This window comes from Venturia canescens, chromosome 1 (assembly GCF_019457755.1).
Source record: "Venturia canescens isolate UGA chromosome 1, ASM1945775v1, whole genome shotgun sequence".
Classification (NCBI taxonomy): domain Eukaryota; kingdom Metazoa; phylum Arthropoda; class Insecta; order Hymenoptera; family Ichneumonidae; genus Venturia; species Venturia canescens.
Genome location: NC_057421.1, coordinates 16764353 through 16782953, shown reverse-complemented (window position 1 = coordinate 16782953; position 18601 = coordinate 16764353). Strand labels below are relative to the sequence as shown.

Sequence of the window (18601 nt, the reverse complement as noted above, 5' to 3'; positions counted from 1 at the left end):
ATGGATAAAAATACTTCCCGATTGATCGAATTGTCTCAGTGCGGCCGCTGAACTAATTCCCGATTCGCTGCTTTTCGACTCTTAAAATAATCTCCGATTGCTGAATCATGGGGAACGTAAGACTGTAAACACTTGTTGTTCAATCCAGAGTATTTGAAATGAGTAGCGGATCCAAAAGAGTTATGCTCATTCTGAAGTGATCAAATGAACGGTCTTTTGATAATATTTATCTCGGTTGTGTAAATAATTTCATTCCTGGCTAAGGAAATTCTTTTCGAAACTCATCCACGGTTCGCCTTATATCGCAAGAGGAACTGCTGGCGATAAGATGATTTATCGACGCGAGTATTTTTATTTCAGTGCAAAAGGCATAAAGATCCTTCGAATGTCTATTCGCAGATGCAATTAATTTATCAATTTTGCTGATTAATTTCCCCCGGGAAGGAGTCCGCTTGAATATGTATCGACGAATATGATTGAACGATCGCTATTTTTCATCAACCTAGAAATACTGAAAAATATATCACGAGTTTGACCTTAACACAAAATAAGTTAACGCGGTACTGTTAAAGTTATGCTTACATAAAAAAACAGATCGCTCTTGGAACGAGGAATGAGAACTTTTTCTACAGTTCGCTCTTGACATTCATCCACTGTCGTCCATATAAAATCTCTGATTTATCATTTCTGTAATCTCTTCTTAATCCCGTTAAACCAGGCGCGAGGAATCATGGCAATGAAAAAAACAGCAAGGAAACTGCCTTCGGACTGAAATGGGTGAATTGTCAGGAGAAATCTGGCCGGTAAGTGGATTACCAACGGAAGAAGGAAGGTCAGCTTCCGGTGATAATCCTTGAGCTGTTCGCTTAAGTAATGATCTTGAAAATGCCTATTTGGATTTTCAAGCGAACATGATTTTTCTCAAGCATTCTCTTATCTAAGTGATGGAAACCGTAACGAATCACCAGAAAAAAATTATTGCTGAGGTGCTCTGAAATCGGTTTCTTCAGGCTCTCAACCATCCTTCGCAAAATATTGGAAAGAAGAGCGAGTGTTTCGAGCAGCTCTGAAATTTTCAATTCCACTCCTGTGCTTTGCGAAGTGCAATGAAAACTTGGCGTCGAGCCGCTACCGCATCTCTTGATAAATATTTCATGGAGTAAATATCGTACGATGTGACTTCACGTCATTTAGTATGATGCAATTCGTAGGCTTCTCAATAATAAGCATTCTGTTGGACTATATCTGTTGACAAATCGAGTGATACTCGAGAATCAACGAGGAATTGAGTCATTATTTCAGCAGACTGTCATAGATTATTTACTGAAATGAAAGAAGAAAAAAAAAGTGAGTAGTTTTCATTGGAAAATGGATTTGAAAAGCATGGAAAAACTCACAAACTGCGTTAGTAAGAAAAATTTGAAGTTTTATTGGTATTGGAAACATTGAAAAAAATAGTATATCGCACGTATCTTAAACAGGGCTCTTACCTCGACGATTACTGTAATCGAAAAGTGTATCACTATACGCGACGAGATATAAACAACATATATTTTAATAAAATTGCTCATTACATGTACTCCAGATAATGTTCACGTCCTCGATTATGCGACGCCGTCCATGAGGGATATGCCTGCGTTCGGATATGGGTTAGGTACTGAAATACACTCGTGAGTAAAAGACATAAAATTAAATATGTGTTGGGCATTCACTGAGCTCGAGAGTAACGTAAAGGTAACGTGATTTTTTTACGAGAAGGAAATACAAAAAAGGAAGAGAGGAAGAGAAAGAGAAAGGAAAAGGGAAAGAGGGAGAGGAAAAGTCTCAACCATGTGTGGTGAACGGTTCAATGTGTCAGACTAGTTTGATTTTTTTTCCAATTAATGACACGCGTTTGCGTGTGATGAACTACTATAGTGATAAACCGATAATTCTGTATAAAAGGAGTTCAAGATTTTCATTTTTGAAATTATAGAAGATAAAAAGTAAATGCATAGTTTGATTGAAAGAGACATTGGAGAGGAAAAATATTCCTGGAAAAATGACCATACCCTGAACTGTTACAGGCACTACGTCGATGTAATTTAGTGTAAGAAAAAAATTTCAACTTGAGAGCAGATTCGTGGAACGTGGAAATTTTTTTTGAAAAATGTGTTTAGAAAATGGCAAATTTATTTAAAATTTTCTCATTTTTTTCTTCAGTGCCAAAGATCGTGAATTGTCTTGCGCTCAATCGTATGTCAGTCGTAGGTAATCGACTTGATTTATATAAACACAGAATCATCGATTTCTGCGACTGCATGCAAGTTTTACCGAACGTAAGTAACTCAATTTTTCCCTGCCGTGACTCCTGCTGTCCAGGCAGTTTTTACTCACAATCGGTCATGCCAGAAGAAGGAAAATGAGCAACAGAAATGTTACTATATTAACGAAATCTTGATAATGAAGATAAGCCTGAAATAATCGACTGTGGACGAGACGTTTGACAGCACTTTAAAGTATGATGCTTCGTCCTCATATCGGTAGATACATTCGCCCGGTATCGACCATGTTTTCATTCTTGTTTTTTAAATCTGGAAGGCGATAATCGTACTGGCTGATACGATGCTCATCGAATTGATTGAATTGAAGAAATCATTTGACAACGGTGGAAATTCCAAAAATATATAAGCGTTTCGATGGAATTGGATGATAAGCCTGCATTCCAGCACAATCAAGTTATTTCGTTTAAAAAATATTAACAGATATATACAGATCGAAATAATCGGTGCTGAGAAAAATTTCTTCAGAATAGATGTGTATCTACGAGAAAAAAGTGCTGCATCCATGACGCTGGCTCTTCTGATTATCTATCTTCCGATTTCGAAGTCTATAAGAAAACGAAAACAAAAATATTTATCATTATGAATCGGACCCCATTCAAATATATTTATATTTATATTGATATTGAAATAACAAATATATTTATATTTCCAAAAATATTTCAATTCGTCTGTGATATTGCTATGTGTTTTCATACTTAATGATGCTAATATTTTATCGAGTGATGAAGAGTTTTCTAATTATTGAATTGATTGTTTACATTTTTCTGCACTGTCTTCCAACGATTTATTGAACATTGAAAAGGTTAATTGGGAAATTCTGTCATTTAAACTATTTGTGAATTGATATTCAAGTTTACGGAAACAATTCAGTTACTCAGTAGTGAAAAATCGGAATTCTGAGCGTCTGCTGGATGGTTGGTATAGAGTGCAAAATCTTGGTATGGAAATTCCGAATGATCAGAATTTCATAATAACACGTTGAAAAGAAATAAAATCAGTTGATGGAAATCGAATTTTATCAAAAGCTCGAAAATTGCGTCGGAAGCATTTTAATATCGTCCTTTTCGAGGGAGCATTCGACCTCCATTGAATTTATGATCGAGATACTTGGATGATAACAGAATTAAGATAAAAACCATTGTTGGTGAGAGAGTTTCAGTCATTCGATAGCGCAGGCGAGTCGTCGCCAGGCAGTGACACGGTCGGTCTATGCAACGCGTCACAATGATGGGATTTCGAGTTTTTCTACAGTTTTACGTCATGACATGCTCGTTGATAGGAATCTTCGGCTTGGAAAATGAAGGTACAGTGCTTAAATAAGCATTCATCGATAAACTCATTTCGCGATAATAAATACTGTCAGTACTAGAAACCGGAAGCCATGAAAATCACCATTTTTTTCACACAGTTTATAAAAGTAGCAAAATCCTATGGAGCCCTGATGTCGCGCTTTTGGGATTGGAACCACGAATAGTGAACGGAACGAAAGCTACACTCGGACAGTTTCCCCACCAGGTACATTCTCAATATTACTGCAACACAAAAAACAAACATTCACATTAAAAGTAAATTTATTGCCCCAGTCGTTTCTTGACTAGAAGTCTGTCATCCTCTTAACTATTAAAACAATACTAAGGTGTCATTGAGAAGGAGCAGGTCCAATGGACATTTCTGTGGAGGCAACATTATTGCTCCTGAGTGGATCCTCACAGCTGGCCATTGCATGTTCAATAGGTAAATTCAATCATACCTACACCTTCATTAATAATTGATCTTATTATAAATAAAATAATTGATGGAGGTATTAAGGAAAATCTTGTATTATTTATTAGGGGAAATGCTGTATCAGGTCTTCCTATTGTTAAAGGGATTAATCAATTTCCAAATCCTCCAATTATAATTGGTATAACTATAAAAAAATTAATAATAAATGCATGAGCAGTTACAAAGGAATTATAAATTTGATCATCATTAATAAAAAATCGATGGTTACCTAATTCTATACTAATAATTAAACTTATAGATGAACCAATTATGCCTGCCCATATTCCAAAAATAAAATATAAAATTCCAATATCTTTATAATTAGTTAAATATAATCATTATTTTTAATTTTTATTTTATATAAAATTTTAAATAGCAAATTAAAAAATGTATTTGAATTATTGAAAATTATTTAAAATGAATCTCAAAACGTGATGACACAAACGATATTCAAACCTTCAAACCATTCTGTCGTACAGAGATGGAATTCAAATTCAACCCTGGACGATCACCGTGGTCGCTGGTCAAGTTGTACTCGGACCAACAAAGCCTGAAAGTCAAAAACGTGCTGTTGAAGCGATACTTTTACATGCTGATTTTGAGCGTGACACGTTAACCAACGATGTTGCTTTACTGAAGGTACTTTTGCTCACCAAATTGCGTTACATTTTCAAAAACATTGCAAGAGTTCATTCGAATTTATTCTGCTCCAACGACGTAACGGCGTATGAGCTGAAATACAGTAATGTTAATGAGTACTTTATGCAGCTGACGAATCCTTTGGTATTGAACACCCCCAACGTGAGAGCAGCAAGATTCGTAAAAATGCCTGTGCCAATAGGAACAGTCTGTGAAGTGGCTGGATGGGGTTATTTATCAGAAGTAATGTTTCACCATTTCTTAACTCCTCGATCGAAATAATATTCATTGTGATCGAAATAATGTTTTAATTCTTTAGGAAAAGCCATGGGTATCGAACGATTTGATGTTCGTTTCATTGCCAACAATGAATATCGAATATTGTCGGGAGCTTTACAAGGAGGAAGCGACAATACCAGATGGAGCGTTTTGCGCCGGTTACGACGAAGGTCTCAGGGATGCTTGTCTCGTGAGTTTCATTAAATTTTTGCAGATTGAACAATCTAGTCCTGAATTTTCGAAACAATTTTGACGTTTCCTGCAGGGTGATTCCGGAGGCGGCATGGTTTGTGGTGGATTTTTGGCTGGCGTTGTTTCTGGCGGAAAAGGCTGTGCCGAGCCTAAATTCCCAGGAGCATACTCCGACGTTTATTACTTCCGTGATTGGATCAGAGACCAAATGAGAAGTTTCAATGCAACGAGCTTGGAGCCTTCGGATTGGGAAAAAATGATCGTCGATTCGAATGATCAATCCAACGGTTCAGTTCACCCTTCATCCTACTTTTCTGTTTCCTTACTCACGATCACATACACTTTCGTCACTTATTTTGGTGTATCTACGTTTTGAATTCAATAAAATATTGTTGCATCCCGAAAAACAAATCTCCTGAACCTTTTATCACGTCAGAACCGTAATCATCGTCGAGAGCCCTCTCGTAACCATACGACAAAACTGTTCCTCAGTTGAAACTGTCGGGAAGTACCTCTTGATCGGCTATTTACCGTTTGTGAAACCGGAATGTACCGATCGACAAGACCTGCATCAATTTTGTTCTGTTCTTACCAGTCACTGCTGGAAGTGGACATTTACCTCAGGCTGGTATGGCAGGTAGCAATCGGTCAATAGTTATCTCACCTCAATATTATCAGAAGACATTTCATTAGTGATTACCATAAGATTGGAAGGCTTATAAAAATATCTTCTTTATTGGTTGAACCAGACTCGAGGACCTTGTTGAATCGGAATATGCTGAATTCTATTGTCCCGAATGTGGTTTATTCGGGAATGTTCTGTGAAGAAAATCCGTGAAAGTACGAATAGTAAAGGAATGATAAATGAACGAGTAATTCTATATACGATTAAATGTTACCAGAGTTCAAGCAAGTAATTAATTCGCAACGTGATGAAAAAAACATTAATAAAAGATCGATTTGGACTCGTTAATAGCGAGGGGAAATAAAACGATGACAAATATTCTCTACTATAAAACGCGTACCTGAAACGCGTAGAAACTTGTAGAAACGCGTAGTACCTGAAAAACGGGTAGACCCAGAAATCGAAACGATTTCTGGGTCTACGAATTTCGTAGGATGAAAAATGTTGATGAGGGAAAGCAGTAAAAAAAACACTTTTGTGGATCAACGAAGAAAATGCTAACGACCCTGATTGGTTGGACGTTGGTGAAAGCATTTTTTACCACTCGAAAGAAGCTCGTAAAGTCAGAGAGTGACGAACGAGTAATATTGGGCTGGACCGAAGGGCGGATTCTATTATATATAATAGTATATACAGACATATTTACAAGGAAAATAGCGAGGATCCGAAGGGTGCGCCGGTCGTGAACGTAGAACGATGCAAACGGGCGTCCATACACATCCGCACTCACACACGTGCTTCCACATGGAAAGCAGGCTACGACAAAAGGGCCATGAGCAGTGCGGAGTCGCATTACTCTACTTTACGGGCACTCCGCCAATGAGGATTATGTTGCATGCTTTTATTGCAGCTTTTATTGAGAAAAGAGTGGGGCCAGGGGAGGGACGGTAGCGGACGGATGGTGAAATTCATGAACAAAAAAGGGCGAGCTTGGTTTTAGAGCCGTGCCCATCACATACACGGGGGCCATCCGAACGAATCGTTCGTGTGTTAGCCCGCTGGTAAAACGTCCTTAACGTTGTATACGAGCCAGGAAAAATCTCTTCAACAAATTGCAGGTCCCCTTCCATCGCTATGCAATAAAGCCTCATGTACGACGTTGCACATCTGGGGGCTGAATATTTAGTAGCTTCCAGAACGAGAAAAAAGTTGTTATACCTTTTTTGTAAAAAAAATGCAACTCACTGCTGTCCCCGAACTTCAACTGTAGAAATTCTGCGTCTGGAATCATTTTTGTTAATCTTTATTCCTGGATGCTTATTAAGGACGACAGATCGAAGAATTACAGCGTATATTGACAGTTTGCGAAAAGATTAAAGCTACTTTGAGATTACAAGATAATCGAGAAGTAGGAAATGAGCCTGTGGATGTTAGCTTCCCTTCTCCCACGCACACTTAATGTCTATAAGTCTTCCCTTTTCGTGGAGGACCTCGATCAAGCGATACGCGAGCTCTATCTCCCTCAGCAAATTAGTTCAACCTATTATCCTCCTATCAACCTTAATCAAATAGTTCGGACACTCGGGAAGCCCCTCGACGTATTAACCCTGTGCGTATCGAGTCAGTGAAACGATCTTATATTCCTCGGACTTTATATGTGCAAGTCTGCTACGACACGCAAAATTGGGCTTCCCTTGGATCGCGCAGTATTTATATCGTTGCCAAAACCTTAGCCTATCCCCAGTCGCGTACGTTGCAACCCTTCTCGCATTCGAGTGTCGGATTAGATTTGGCCCACGTCTTGGATGCTGTGCCGTGTCCACTTCATAATGAGCAAGGGAGTCCCTGGCTTGTCCATCCTTGGCTGAGCTCCTCGATTGTCGACGTTTCCAGCCTCCTCTGTATGAAAGTTTGTTATATACAAATATCTATACACATACATTTGTGTTTATTGGATCGAGCCTTGAACGCTCGAGCAAGCCCAACATTTGCCCAAAGGCATTGCCGACCGAAGGGACGAAGGCCTTGGTCACCACAGCCCTCGGTTACTTCGTCTCTTTATATTATTCTCCCTCTGTTTCCGCTGCTCCCCTCACTCCCTCAATTCCCTCCCTTCGTGCTTCCCTCGTGCCCTTCTGCACAGATCATTCGATATCAGCCTGAATATCCGTGTACGCCAACCGAATTCCATGAGAAAACGATGTCACGCGATGCCACGAATGCTGGCACTATCCCCTCGAGAGATTAAAAACGTTCTCTCCCCCTCTTTCTCCTCTTTCCTTGTACGTCGAGTTAACATTTTTTCTTGAATTTCCAGTCTCATCTTCATTTCTACTTGTTTTCTCTACTAATGTGGAATACGTATCGACGAATCTGGATGGAGAATTTTTTGCTTTCCTGCCATTCCTAAATGTCATGAATTTCTATTTTTTTCCATCTTTTAACAATTCATTGTTGTTTCTGAAGTTCTTGCAAACATTCCAAAGAGCAATGATGCTTAGAAAAAAGATCATACATGAAAATTCCCACTGCTGGTCGATACTTCAAACGAAATCTATGAAACCGATACGAGAGTTAGAAATTTCATTAAGGTAGTTTATGCACGAAACGATTTTCTTAAGAAAGTCTTGAAATTTGTAAAGAGTTCAAATGGATAGTCGACTGATACGTATATGAAATTTTGACTATGCGTAAAAATTCGTCCATCTTTCTATACAAAGAATGAACGCTTCTTACGAAGTTCATGAAAAAGTACACAATAACGATGAAGTATATAATGAAGGTTTGGAAAAAAATTCGAAACGATTGTCTTACAATAAAGATATATTACGTTGGAGATTGTACGAAATTGGTAATAAGCACTCGTATAACTTCACATTTGCTTATTTTGGCATTTTGTGTCTTTCTGGCTAGGGCCATTCCTGTCATAGCCTTCTGTCTTTCTATTAATACTTTTTTCTTGATCCATTTCCCGTTGTGTTTTCTCTTTGCGCTCTCTAATGCGATTTTTTACATAAAAAACTATAGTATTTTAGTCAGGGACGAAAGAAATTCTGGGTTCAGTCAGTGATAGATCCCCGCGATTAATTAATTACTTGTCATTTCCATTCAACAAAAGATAAGTTGAAAAAATTGATGTAGAATTTCGAATTTATAATTCTGACATTAATTTAAAGCGATTATATCTTTAATTAGGAAGTAAAAATCAGTCCAATTTAGACACCCATAAAGTACGATCCTTCGGGCATGACGTCGTACCTTAAAGCTCAACTTCGGGCGAACTGAAATGTTGGAATCTGTAATGACCAGCAACTCGTAGTAATCAGAAGCCCTTATTTTCTCTCAACGTGACTGTCTGCAAAAGGAAAAAAGAAATAGGAAAACCCATGATTTTCCGAGCTTTTTTTTTAACGTAAAAACGCATGCGTAGAGCATGGACGGACATCAAATTGTATTGAACTCTGCGCATGATTGCAAAATGACCATAAAAATGTTTGGCTTGATATTCATAAAAGTGACTGCGGTGATCGCATATCCCAGTGCATATCATCCGGTAACAGTGCCATGAAATTCAGCTCTACGGAATTGCATACCTAGGAACGATCTTCCGGGCTGAAGATCCCAATCAAGATTAAGCGTATCCGAAATACATACGCATTCGAAGATAACTATAAAATCAGCAATACAGTTCCGGAATGAAAACTGTCTCTAGTGAAATCTCAAGTTTGCTTACCCCATAAACTTCGTGGTCGATATTAGAGCTCGATCTACGAATCTTGCTTTCACTACGTTTACAAAGTAATTTGATATTGTTTTTCGTAAAATTCACTTTAAGGAGTTTCGGTACAGAAGTCTAAATATTAAGAAATGGATCAAATTTGGTGATAATGTTCTTCAGAATCAAGTGCGAAAACACAATTTTTTTCAAAATTTTCTTCTACTCAGTTATCGAGTAATTACGCATTAAAGCAGATTTATTATGCTCGGAATGTATACTTATATATATGGAAACGCTATGCTTATACACGTGAACTTTAGTGATCAATTACTCGATAACTGTGTAGAAGAAAAATCTTAAAAAATTTGTATTGCCAAATTTGGCACTAAAGAATATGTTCACCAAATTTTATAAAATTCTGAACTTTTTGAAATTTTTTATGTTTTTAGCATCGTTTAGCATGGCAACATTGTATCGCCTGTACCGAAATTCCTTAAAGCAACTCAAGTTCCTCATCTTCATTTGCGTTTATCTTAATTCGGAGACCGAATATGTGGATCGCGTTTTTTGTTCGTTGGGAGAAAATTACTTCGATGCTAAAACCTAGCGACGGTGAAAATCTCAGAGAAAAAAGAATTATCAGATGTTTTTAAAGAAATTAACTTGAGGCCGTTCGGGTTTATTTTCCTATTCTATTCAGTAACAAAAAAGCCATGTCGCTAGGAGAACAGCGACGTCACGTAGTTAATTTTCTAGCTGTAGCAACTGTGGAGGAGACGTCTGGTCTGTCCGCAGTGAACCAGACTGGCGTTTCCAACCTTCATCATGTGCCCACCAGAACTAACGAATATTCCTACAACCCTTTGCCGTTACTCTGTCGCTAGTCTCCGGGTCTTTTCTTTCTACGCTTTTCTCCACTCTCGTTTTCCTTCAGACATACTAGTCTGGGATATTTAGAACTTCCACGGACGGCTAAAATATTCAAACGGTTGATTTTCCTATAAAGTCTGTATTTCTAAGCCTTAATTCGTACTTCAAGTTAATTTTTATGGGTTTCAGTCGGAATCGGAGAGAATTTGAGTGCTCTCGTTCATTTTTCTTTACATTGTTAAAATTTCTGAGTCTAAAACGAAGGTATGGTTATCGTCGGAAGAATTGGAAAAATCTTTTTCCGAGGTTGCAGGCAATTTGCAGGTAGTAATACGGCCAACATTACGAGTATTTTCCCCTCTGTTACAGAAGGTTTTGCGAGGTAGCGGAAGAGGGCATTTGAGACCTGGGCTTTTTGGCGAGGTACGAGACACGCTCGCCGACTTAATGCGTCGTATGTATGCGTCGGGCTATGCGGCGAAGGCTCTCTCGTTCCCTCGAAATGCCACGCTCCCAAGGAAGCACCGCAAGTTAGTATGTGCATGGTGAATTCCATACCGACTCGACGAGCTTTCGTTCCCGACCCTCCTCGAAATGATTGCTTCTTCCACGTGCTCTTGTTCCTCTTTCCACAGAAACATTGAACACCATTTTGAATATTCTAGAAATTAAGTTGGGGACAAATGTGATAAAATCAGTTTGGGAAGAACAATTGTTGAGTCAAAAATTATTACAAGATCGGGTTGAAACAATTTTATCTACAAATTGAGAAGAGTTTTTTCACACAAACGATTTTACGATTCTATATTTTTCTCATCTTCGTATAATAATGAAATTTTTGCATTTCCAGCGCAAAAGAAATTGAACTTCAATGATCCGGAGACTATTTTTATTCAAGACAATTGCAAGTGAGGAGGAGGATGTAAGAAAGAGTACAAATGTGGAGCAAAATAAGAGTGCAAAAATGTTGATTACGAAAATACTCTAAAATACTCTAGAAACGAAAAGCGTGTAGGGAGAAAAATCGGACATTTGCCGTGGGATTCCCTATGCTAGGAAAGTTTGTGCGTTGTGCTATACGTGCACGAAGAAGTTCAGAGCGCTCTTCGAACGAATGGGACCAAGCACGAATGTACTTCAGGCAATCTTCTCTAGAATTTGCTTACCATGCCGTCGTTCTTCGTTCCATTCATTCCGCTGTAAAATCCGCCATATTTTAAGATGAATTTTCGGAGCAAAAAATGTGCCTTGATACTGTGATCAGAATGAAATAATTCTAAACAACACGGTATGATTCAGGTTGGTTTAAATCAATGATATTTTCATAGATAAGTGTAGTTTATATATCCATAGTCGAGTTATATAACAAGGCAAAGAAAAGCTGAACCGTAAGCTCCGAAATCATCGAGAGATTGAGAGTTTATTTTTCTTTCTTTCGGTGAGTGTCCGCTTCTCCAGACAGGGGCTGAAGATTACTACAATTCCTGGAAATCCATTGGACAAGAGAAGTGTGTTTTCTCGTTATTGCGATAGCGATATATAATTCGTCTTGGATCGAATTGATTTGGATTTTCTTGAAGTAGGAAAGCAGGATAAGAGGGCGGATAAAGAAAGGAAAGTACTGCAATAAAAAAAATATATAAAGTTATAGTATCTCGGGATGCGTGTGAGAATGGGGATGGAGGAGCTGTGGGTTATGTTGGCTTTGGTGAAAGATGATCGTGTCTCGTTTTCTTTCGTATGGCAAAAACATTAAGTTCGAGATCCCGCGAGTCTTCGTTCACGTATCTTTTATCGTTCGTATGAAAATATATTTTGATCTCTCACGCACGAAATTGAAATTCAATTCGGCGGTCAGGAACCCGATACTGGGAGGGGAGGAAAGGACGCAGATAAAAAAAAAACTTTCGAATCTTGTGTACCTCGGATCTGAAACATTTGAAGAAAAGTCAGGACGCTTCTATTCGATCAAAGAATACACCAAACTTCGCGACGCTTCCTTCATTATTAACGACTCTGAACTAGGCCTGCGTGTATGGGTGGGAGTCGAAGCAGGGTCGACACGGACGATCGTCGACGCGTCGAGAGAGCGTACCCACCGAAATGGTTGAATCATTGACAAGACAGCTCCGAAAAGCCCGAACTTATACGGGACCATGGCAAATTTAGCGTTTGATATTTTCCGAGCACCCCCCCCCCCCCCCAACGGAATAGGAAACTGAATAAAAAAAAATGAAAATTGACATTCGCCACACGCACGAGGTAAAATATAAGTTAATCCGACGCTGCATTCACTGGCCCTTTTTCACTCAGAGTGTCACAAATTTTTCACCATTTATCTCAATTGGCCGTTTCCAGTTTTGACTTGGCTCAAATGATGGGCTAACGTAGCTTAAAAATGACTCGACAGGGTTTCTTTTTTTCTGATATCGAGAGAAATAATTGATTTGATTGTAATTTAATTATTTTTTTTTTATTTTATAGTATTTTTAATTTTTTAATGATAAATTTTATAATTAAAATTGTCAATTCAATTAGGTTATCCCAAGAAACGTATAATTAAATTAATTATTTGATTAAACGTTTCTTGGAATAATTGAAGATTACTATTAATTGGAAATAGAATTTCATGGTTCAAAGGTGCTTCGAGACGATCGAATGACAGATAAAGCTGATTATTTATTAATATTCCTTTGAAAATTAACTTTACAAAGAAACGTATACAAATTCGATGTTGAAACAAGCGTAATTTCATAATTTCATGAAAAAAAGTGTTAAAAAATTATGCGAAGGATTTTTTTTATTAGGATTATGTCGGGTCAGTCAAACTCGATGGTGGAACCGCCGAATATTTAAATACTTCATCGTTTATTTAAAATCCTCTTGACCCTTTTTAACATCAAAGGACGTACAGGAGACGAAAGAATGACGAGGACAGATAAGACGATGAGAGATTGAAGGCTGGGACAACTTGTCTGAAGTTTGGCCCTGTGCCCATTCGATCCCTTCTTCCTCTCGCACTCACCGTTGCTATTTCCGTTTCAATGTCCACCATTTGATCTTTGCATACCCACGGGAGAACACCCTTAAATTTATGTATACACGTATACACACATATAGAGGTATATAATTGAGAAATTGGCCTGTGTGTACGAGGGTTGAAAGTTGCGCATTACTCGGTGCTTTTACGAACGGTCAGCAACCATCGAGACATGTAAATACGAGTTGGTGAATTTTTTATTTGATGCCCAACGAACCATCAAATAAAGACATAAAATATGAATATAAATATTTGAGGTTGTACTTCGTCAAGTTTTGATGAGCTCGGCAGTGTCGTTCAAATTTTAAAACTTCACTACGTTCATACTCGGTTAGTATTCACATTATGACATTTTCGATCCAATTTGATCTTCCCAATCGAGTTCCCATCGAATTCTCTTCTCTCAATGTCGAAGATTTTTCGAATCCTCAATCTCCATTGGTGCAATCAGAAGGTTGTAATTGGAAAATTTTCGATGGATTTCCTTACCGTGCGCACACGTGACATTTATTCAATCGTCCTCAGCATAATTTGTCAGTAAAAATCGACTAAAAATTGTGCATAGGAGATGAGAGAATAAATAAAAATGAACGAGTTCCAACGAGGACACCATGTTTTCTGTAACTCGAGAATCCCTCGTGTTCGTGGGACACGAGGAGGATCGTTCAGCGATCGCTGGACACCGGATCCCTTATGCCACATCGATAAGTTTAAGGAATTTATTCTCCAGGGCATCCGTATAGGAGCGGCAGCTCCTGATAAAACAGCATTTAAAAAGAGCACCCCAGAGCGAATGTTACGACCTCACTCTTCAATTACGCGGGATGGTAAACATTAAAATAATAAATTTATCTACCAAATTATCAGTCTGCTTTGACTGAACTGAGATTCTAATCGTGTCTTTCAAGATTTTTTATATTCAACAAGTTTTTCGAAATCAAAATGCGAAGCACGTTTTTTCGATCCCGAGAATCCTATAAAGGATTATGCTGCCAACTTTTTATGGTTGCCGATATTTCCAGCATCTGATTTCACGATGTATCGTATGCATGGGAACCTGAAAACATCTATTCTCGGACGATATAAACTCGATTGCATTGCTGTTTACTGAATCCTAAGAATATGAGCGTGTATATTTTGGCTCAATAAAGTTTCGCAGCAGGAAATCTATCCTTGTAAAACTTTCTAAGCCAGTCATAACGTCTTTTTCATCGTACGAAATCTCGGTCGATTGAGTGACCAATGGTTTAAAGTTTACGACTCTACTTTTCAGCGTACAAGAAGAAGCAAATATTCACCAAAGTATTTTTCCTCGATGGAAAGACTCGCGAGTGAGCAACACTAAAAAATCCACTCTTTTGTATTTCTCAAATCTTATCAAACCCATTTTTCCACATTCTCCCAGGAAGTTTGCATCGCACGTGCACGTATGGAATCGATCCTCGCGAATCATGAATATCCAATGCGAATACGCCTCAAATTCACACGCAGCGAAGGTGACAAAACACTTTCTCCATGAGATCCACTGTTGGAGAACAAATCCCGAGGATACCAAGCGGAAACGTCGATATCACACCGCTGAAACATTTTGCCTAAAAAAAGTCCACGTCAGTTCGACGAACTTTACCATTTTATAAAAAAAAAAGGATTATGAGGACAGGACAAAGAAATAAACTTTCACAACTTAAAGATTTTTTTTTTTTTTTTTTTTTTCACTTCGTTTCACCATTATCTTTAGGATAGTGGCATTAAAAAATGTTTATTCAATATGTATACTTTCCTTAAAATCATCGTCATACTCGTATTTTCATATAGCGCAATAATAATGATAATAATAATAATAATCGTGTAATCGTAATATATCAATTCATACTGTTATAATATATATGTATATATATGCTACATATCATGTTTAGATATATCATATCGATATCTATCTATATATTTATATATACATATATATTATTGTTACGGTCTCGTGTATGTGTTTGTCGTGTTTCGTGTGAGTTACGTTTGTTTTTATATTCTTCTTGTATGTTACAGAGAATAGTATCGTTATATAGTATAGTTGCGTAGATTTATTTTTACGTGGTACCCCATTACTAAAACATATAAAAGCGGTATAAAGCTCGGTCCTCACACGCTGAATGTATTCTTTTTTTTTTCTTGTTTTTTTTTCCTTTTTTCTTATTTTCTTCAATTTTTATCATTTTAAAACTTTTGTTTAATCATTCATTTCATATCTACTATTTATATATTATATTATAATAATAGTCGCGTGGTGAGTCAACCTCCGAATTGCGGTTTACATCTATTTATTTTGTTGTCGCTTCATCAATCGTAGTTTTTAAAATTTTCTTCGTTCTCGTTTGTTTTCCTCAATTTTTTTTTTCTTTGCCTCTTTTTTCATTCTTTTTCTTCTATTTATTTGTTTCGATACGAACTTACGGGTGTATCCGTAATGCGATCCGGCGCGGTTTTATGGCTATTACGGGCATTCTCATTTTCTTTTATATATTTTATTTGCAGTTTATTCTTCTGTTATCTCTCACTGTAAATTACTCTTCGTTCTCACGCTCTTTATATTATATACATACGTAAATATATGTATATTCGTACGTGTATGGATTTGTGTATGTTTTGTGTACTTTTATAATTTGTAGTGCGGTGTCTCGTGTCGTCGCGGATACTCTTCTTTTATTCTCACGCATCTCAAACGTTTTGTTTGTTTCTTTGTTTGTTTTCTCTTACTTTTCTTTTGAATTCACGTGTGTAAGCCGTCAAAGAAATGGAATACGAAATGCCGTTAAACACGCCAGCACCGTTTCACAAAAACATCGATTGAAACTGAACATATAGAAATACAGTTTTCATATATGCTCAATATCCGTTAAATCTTGCCCGCTCGTGCATTCATCGTTCCTACAGATTGACTAGCGGGTGAACAATTTCTGTCAGTTTTTGAGACCTCAGTTGTGGTCGCACAATCAGTGCAGTGTAAATATTAACGAAAATACACCCAAACGTTTTACACCGTTTTTTTTTTCAATTTCATTTCCATTTGAGAAAACGTGAAGAGTGAAAACCACGTTTTCTTCAACTTGTTTTCATCTGCCCGTAAAATGACTGCCACTGGCTAACGAGTTACGCGGAGGAAGGAAAATAATGGAAACAATGCTTGTCGTACGCTCAGCGTTCGAGTATTTTTTTTTTTTTTTTTTTTTTTATATCACGGTCGAAGTAACATGATAATGTAAAACTGCGAATGAATGAAACTGTTCGAAAATACTCGGTCTTGTCTTCGGTTCGTTCAAGACACTTGCAGTTGAAGAAATTGATTTCTTTACAAGTTTTGACGTTGTTCTCTGACTGTAAATATTCACCCGCTAGCTAAAGGTACAGCGTAGTAGGTATCTCTAATAACCCGAGTTAGACTCTCGCCCTTCATTCCAAACAAACAAATCTATAAAGTGCATACAATTGTTACAATACGAATTATTAAATATCAACTTTCATACTCTAACGATATAATAATCATATCAATTATAATAATCGTAATAATAATGATAATATGTAGTTAATAATGACAATGATAATAAGTTTATTAGTACGGATGAATTTTGTTGCGCGTACATCCAACGTTTGAAACATTTTCACTGTTGATCGAATGATATTTTCATTTTTCGTTTATTTTGTTTCTTTTTTTTTTTTCGTTCGTATGTTTTGTAACTTAGTGGAAAATTTTACCCTTTTCATTTCATAGTTCATACCAAAACGAAGAATAATAATTTATATTGGACGTACGAAAAGTCGTTTCGTATAATAATTTTTACGCTATTGTGTACTGCTGCCTGTGACTGAACAACTTTGATTTTCATACCGAATTGCTTTTATTTTGAGCGGGAAAAAATTGAGCTTGTACCACCTCGTGAGAGTGGAAATAACCTCCCGAAACAGAGAAAAAAGCAGGGCAAAGATACAATAAAAATGGCGAAATTGAGGCACTTTTATTTACCTCGCCAATTACAATTTAAAATAAACGTCAATTTTTAACGAATGCGAAAAATCGACGCTTGCAAATACGACCTTTCGTCGAATGTTTATTCACTGGGCTCTAAACTTTGCCGTACTTTGTTCACGCTCGGAAAGGAATTTCTTTAATTTTTGCACTAAGTGGCAGACGATCTTAGGTTCCCCTGCTATGACAAGCAACTAAATAATTTGGCAGTTTTTACCGAGGCCCATTTTGCTGCACGATCTTATCAAATCTACGATCTAATACCTCTAATAGCGATCTACTTTCTATTCGTATAAATCGATTCCCAAACAAATACCACAAAATCCACGAGCAAATACGGAAGAGAATTTTCACACGAATATTATTTTGTCAAAAATGTTGTCGAATAGATTTTTATAAAAAATATATTTGACCAAATTTATTAGTCATAATGTGTTTCGAAATGGAAAAGAAAATTATTCATTTTTTTTTGGTGGATCCAGCTCGTCCGACACTCGATTCTCAACACGGATACTCGAACGTTCAAGCAATTCTTGAATTTTCGAATATGGAGCGTCGAATGGGCCAGGCTCACCATTTTTTTCATCTATTATTTCAAATACATTTCAATATTCCTCGCTGTTTTTTCAATATATACGCATATTTATCTATTCGTAGGTATATTTTTATCCTCACAAGTACTTTTTCGAAGCAGTAATATCGGCCTCGGTTGTCTGACCACACGATGCCTTATCCATTTGAATGTCTTTAGCAGGGTCTTGACAGATCGTAACCATCATTCTGGTCGTCTCGATATTTTTTCTCCCATCAATAATCTGTTGTTTATAATTTTTTCTGTTTCCAAAGTATTCGCTCATGAAATGTGTGTATTTATTTTCATAATTAATTTTTTGTTCTTACTTTATATGTACGAAAATCCTGATGAATATTTAGCAACGATATTTTGTGATGTTACTATTTTTTCCTAAGTGTAAAGTCATTGTTTTCAGTTATGTTTCTCTCGTCTTATTTGTATGGCAGTTTTATTTTCAGTCAAACGAGTATTATTACTGGTGCTCGAAGGTTCCTGTACGAGGTGGGAAAGGTCCCTTTGAATGTTCCCTTTGTAAATAAATTTTGTTCAAAACGAATG

General features: G+C 37.1%; 1 protein-coding gene across 1 annotated transcript; it reads left to right on the top strand.

Annotated features, from left to right (window-relative positions):
* The first annotated feature begins 3469 nt into the window (after positions 1–3469).
* Positions 3470–5605, top strand: LOC122409282 (trypsin-2-like). The gene is made up of 7 exons (XM_043416705.1): positions 3470–3627; positions 3733–3839; positions 3961–4058; positions 4568–4727; positions 4857–4970; positions 5047–5196; positions 5272–5605. Exons 1-7 carry the CDS (start codon positions 3534–3536, stop codon positions 5572–5574), a joined length of 1026 nt encoding a protein of 341 aa, XP_043272640.1. The 5' UTR covers positions 3470–3533; the 3' UTR covers positions 5575–5605.
* The last annotated feature ends 12996 nt before the right edge of the window (positions 5606–18601 follow it).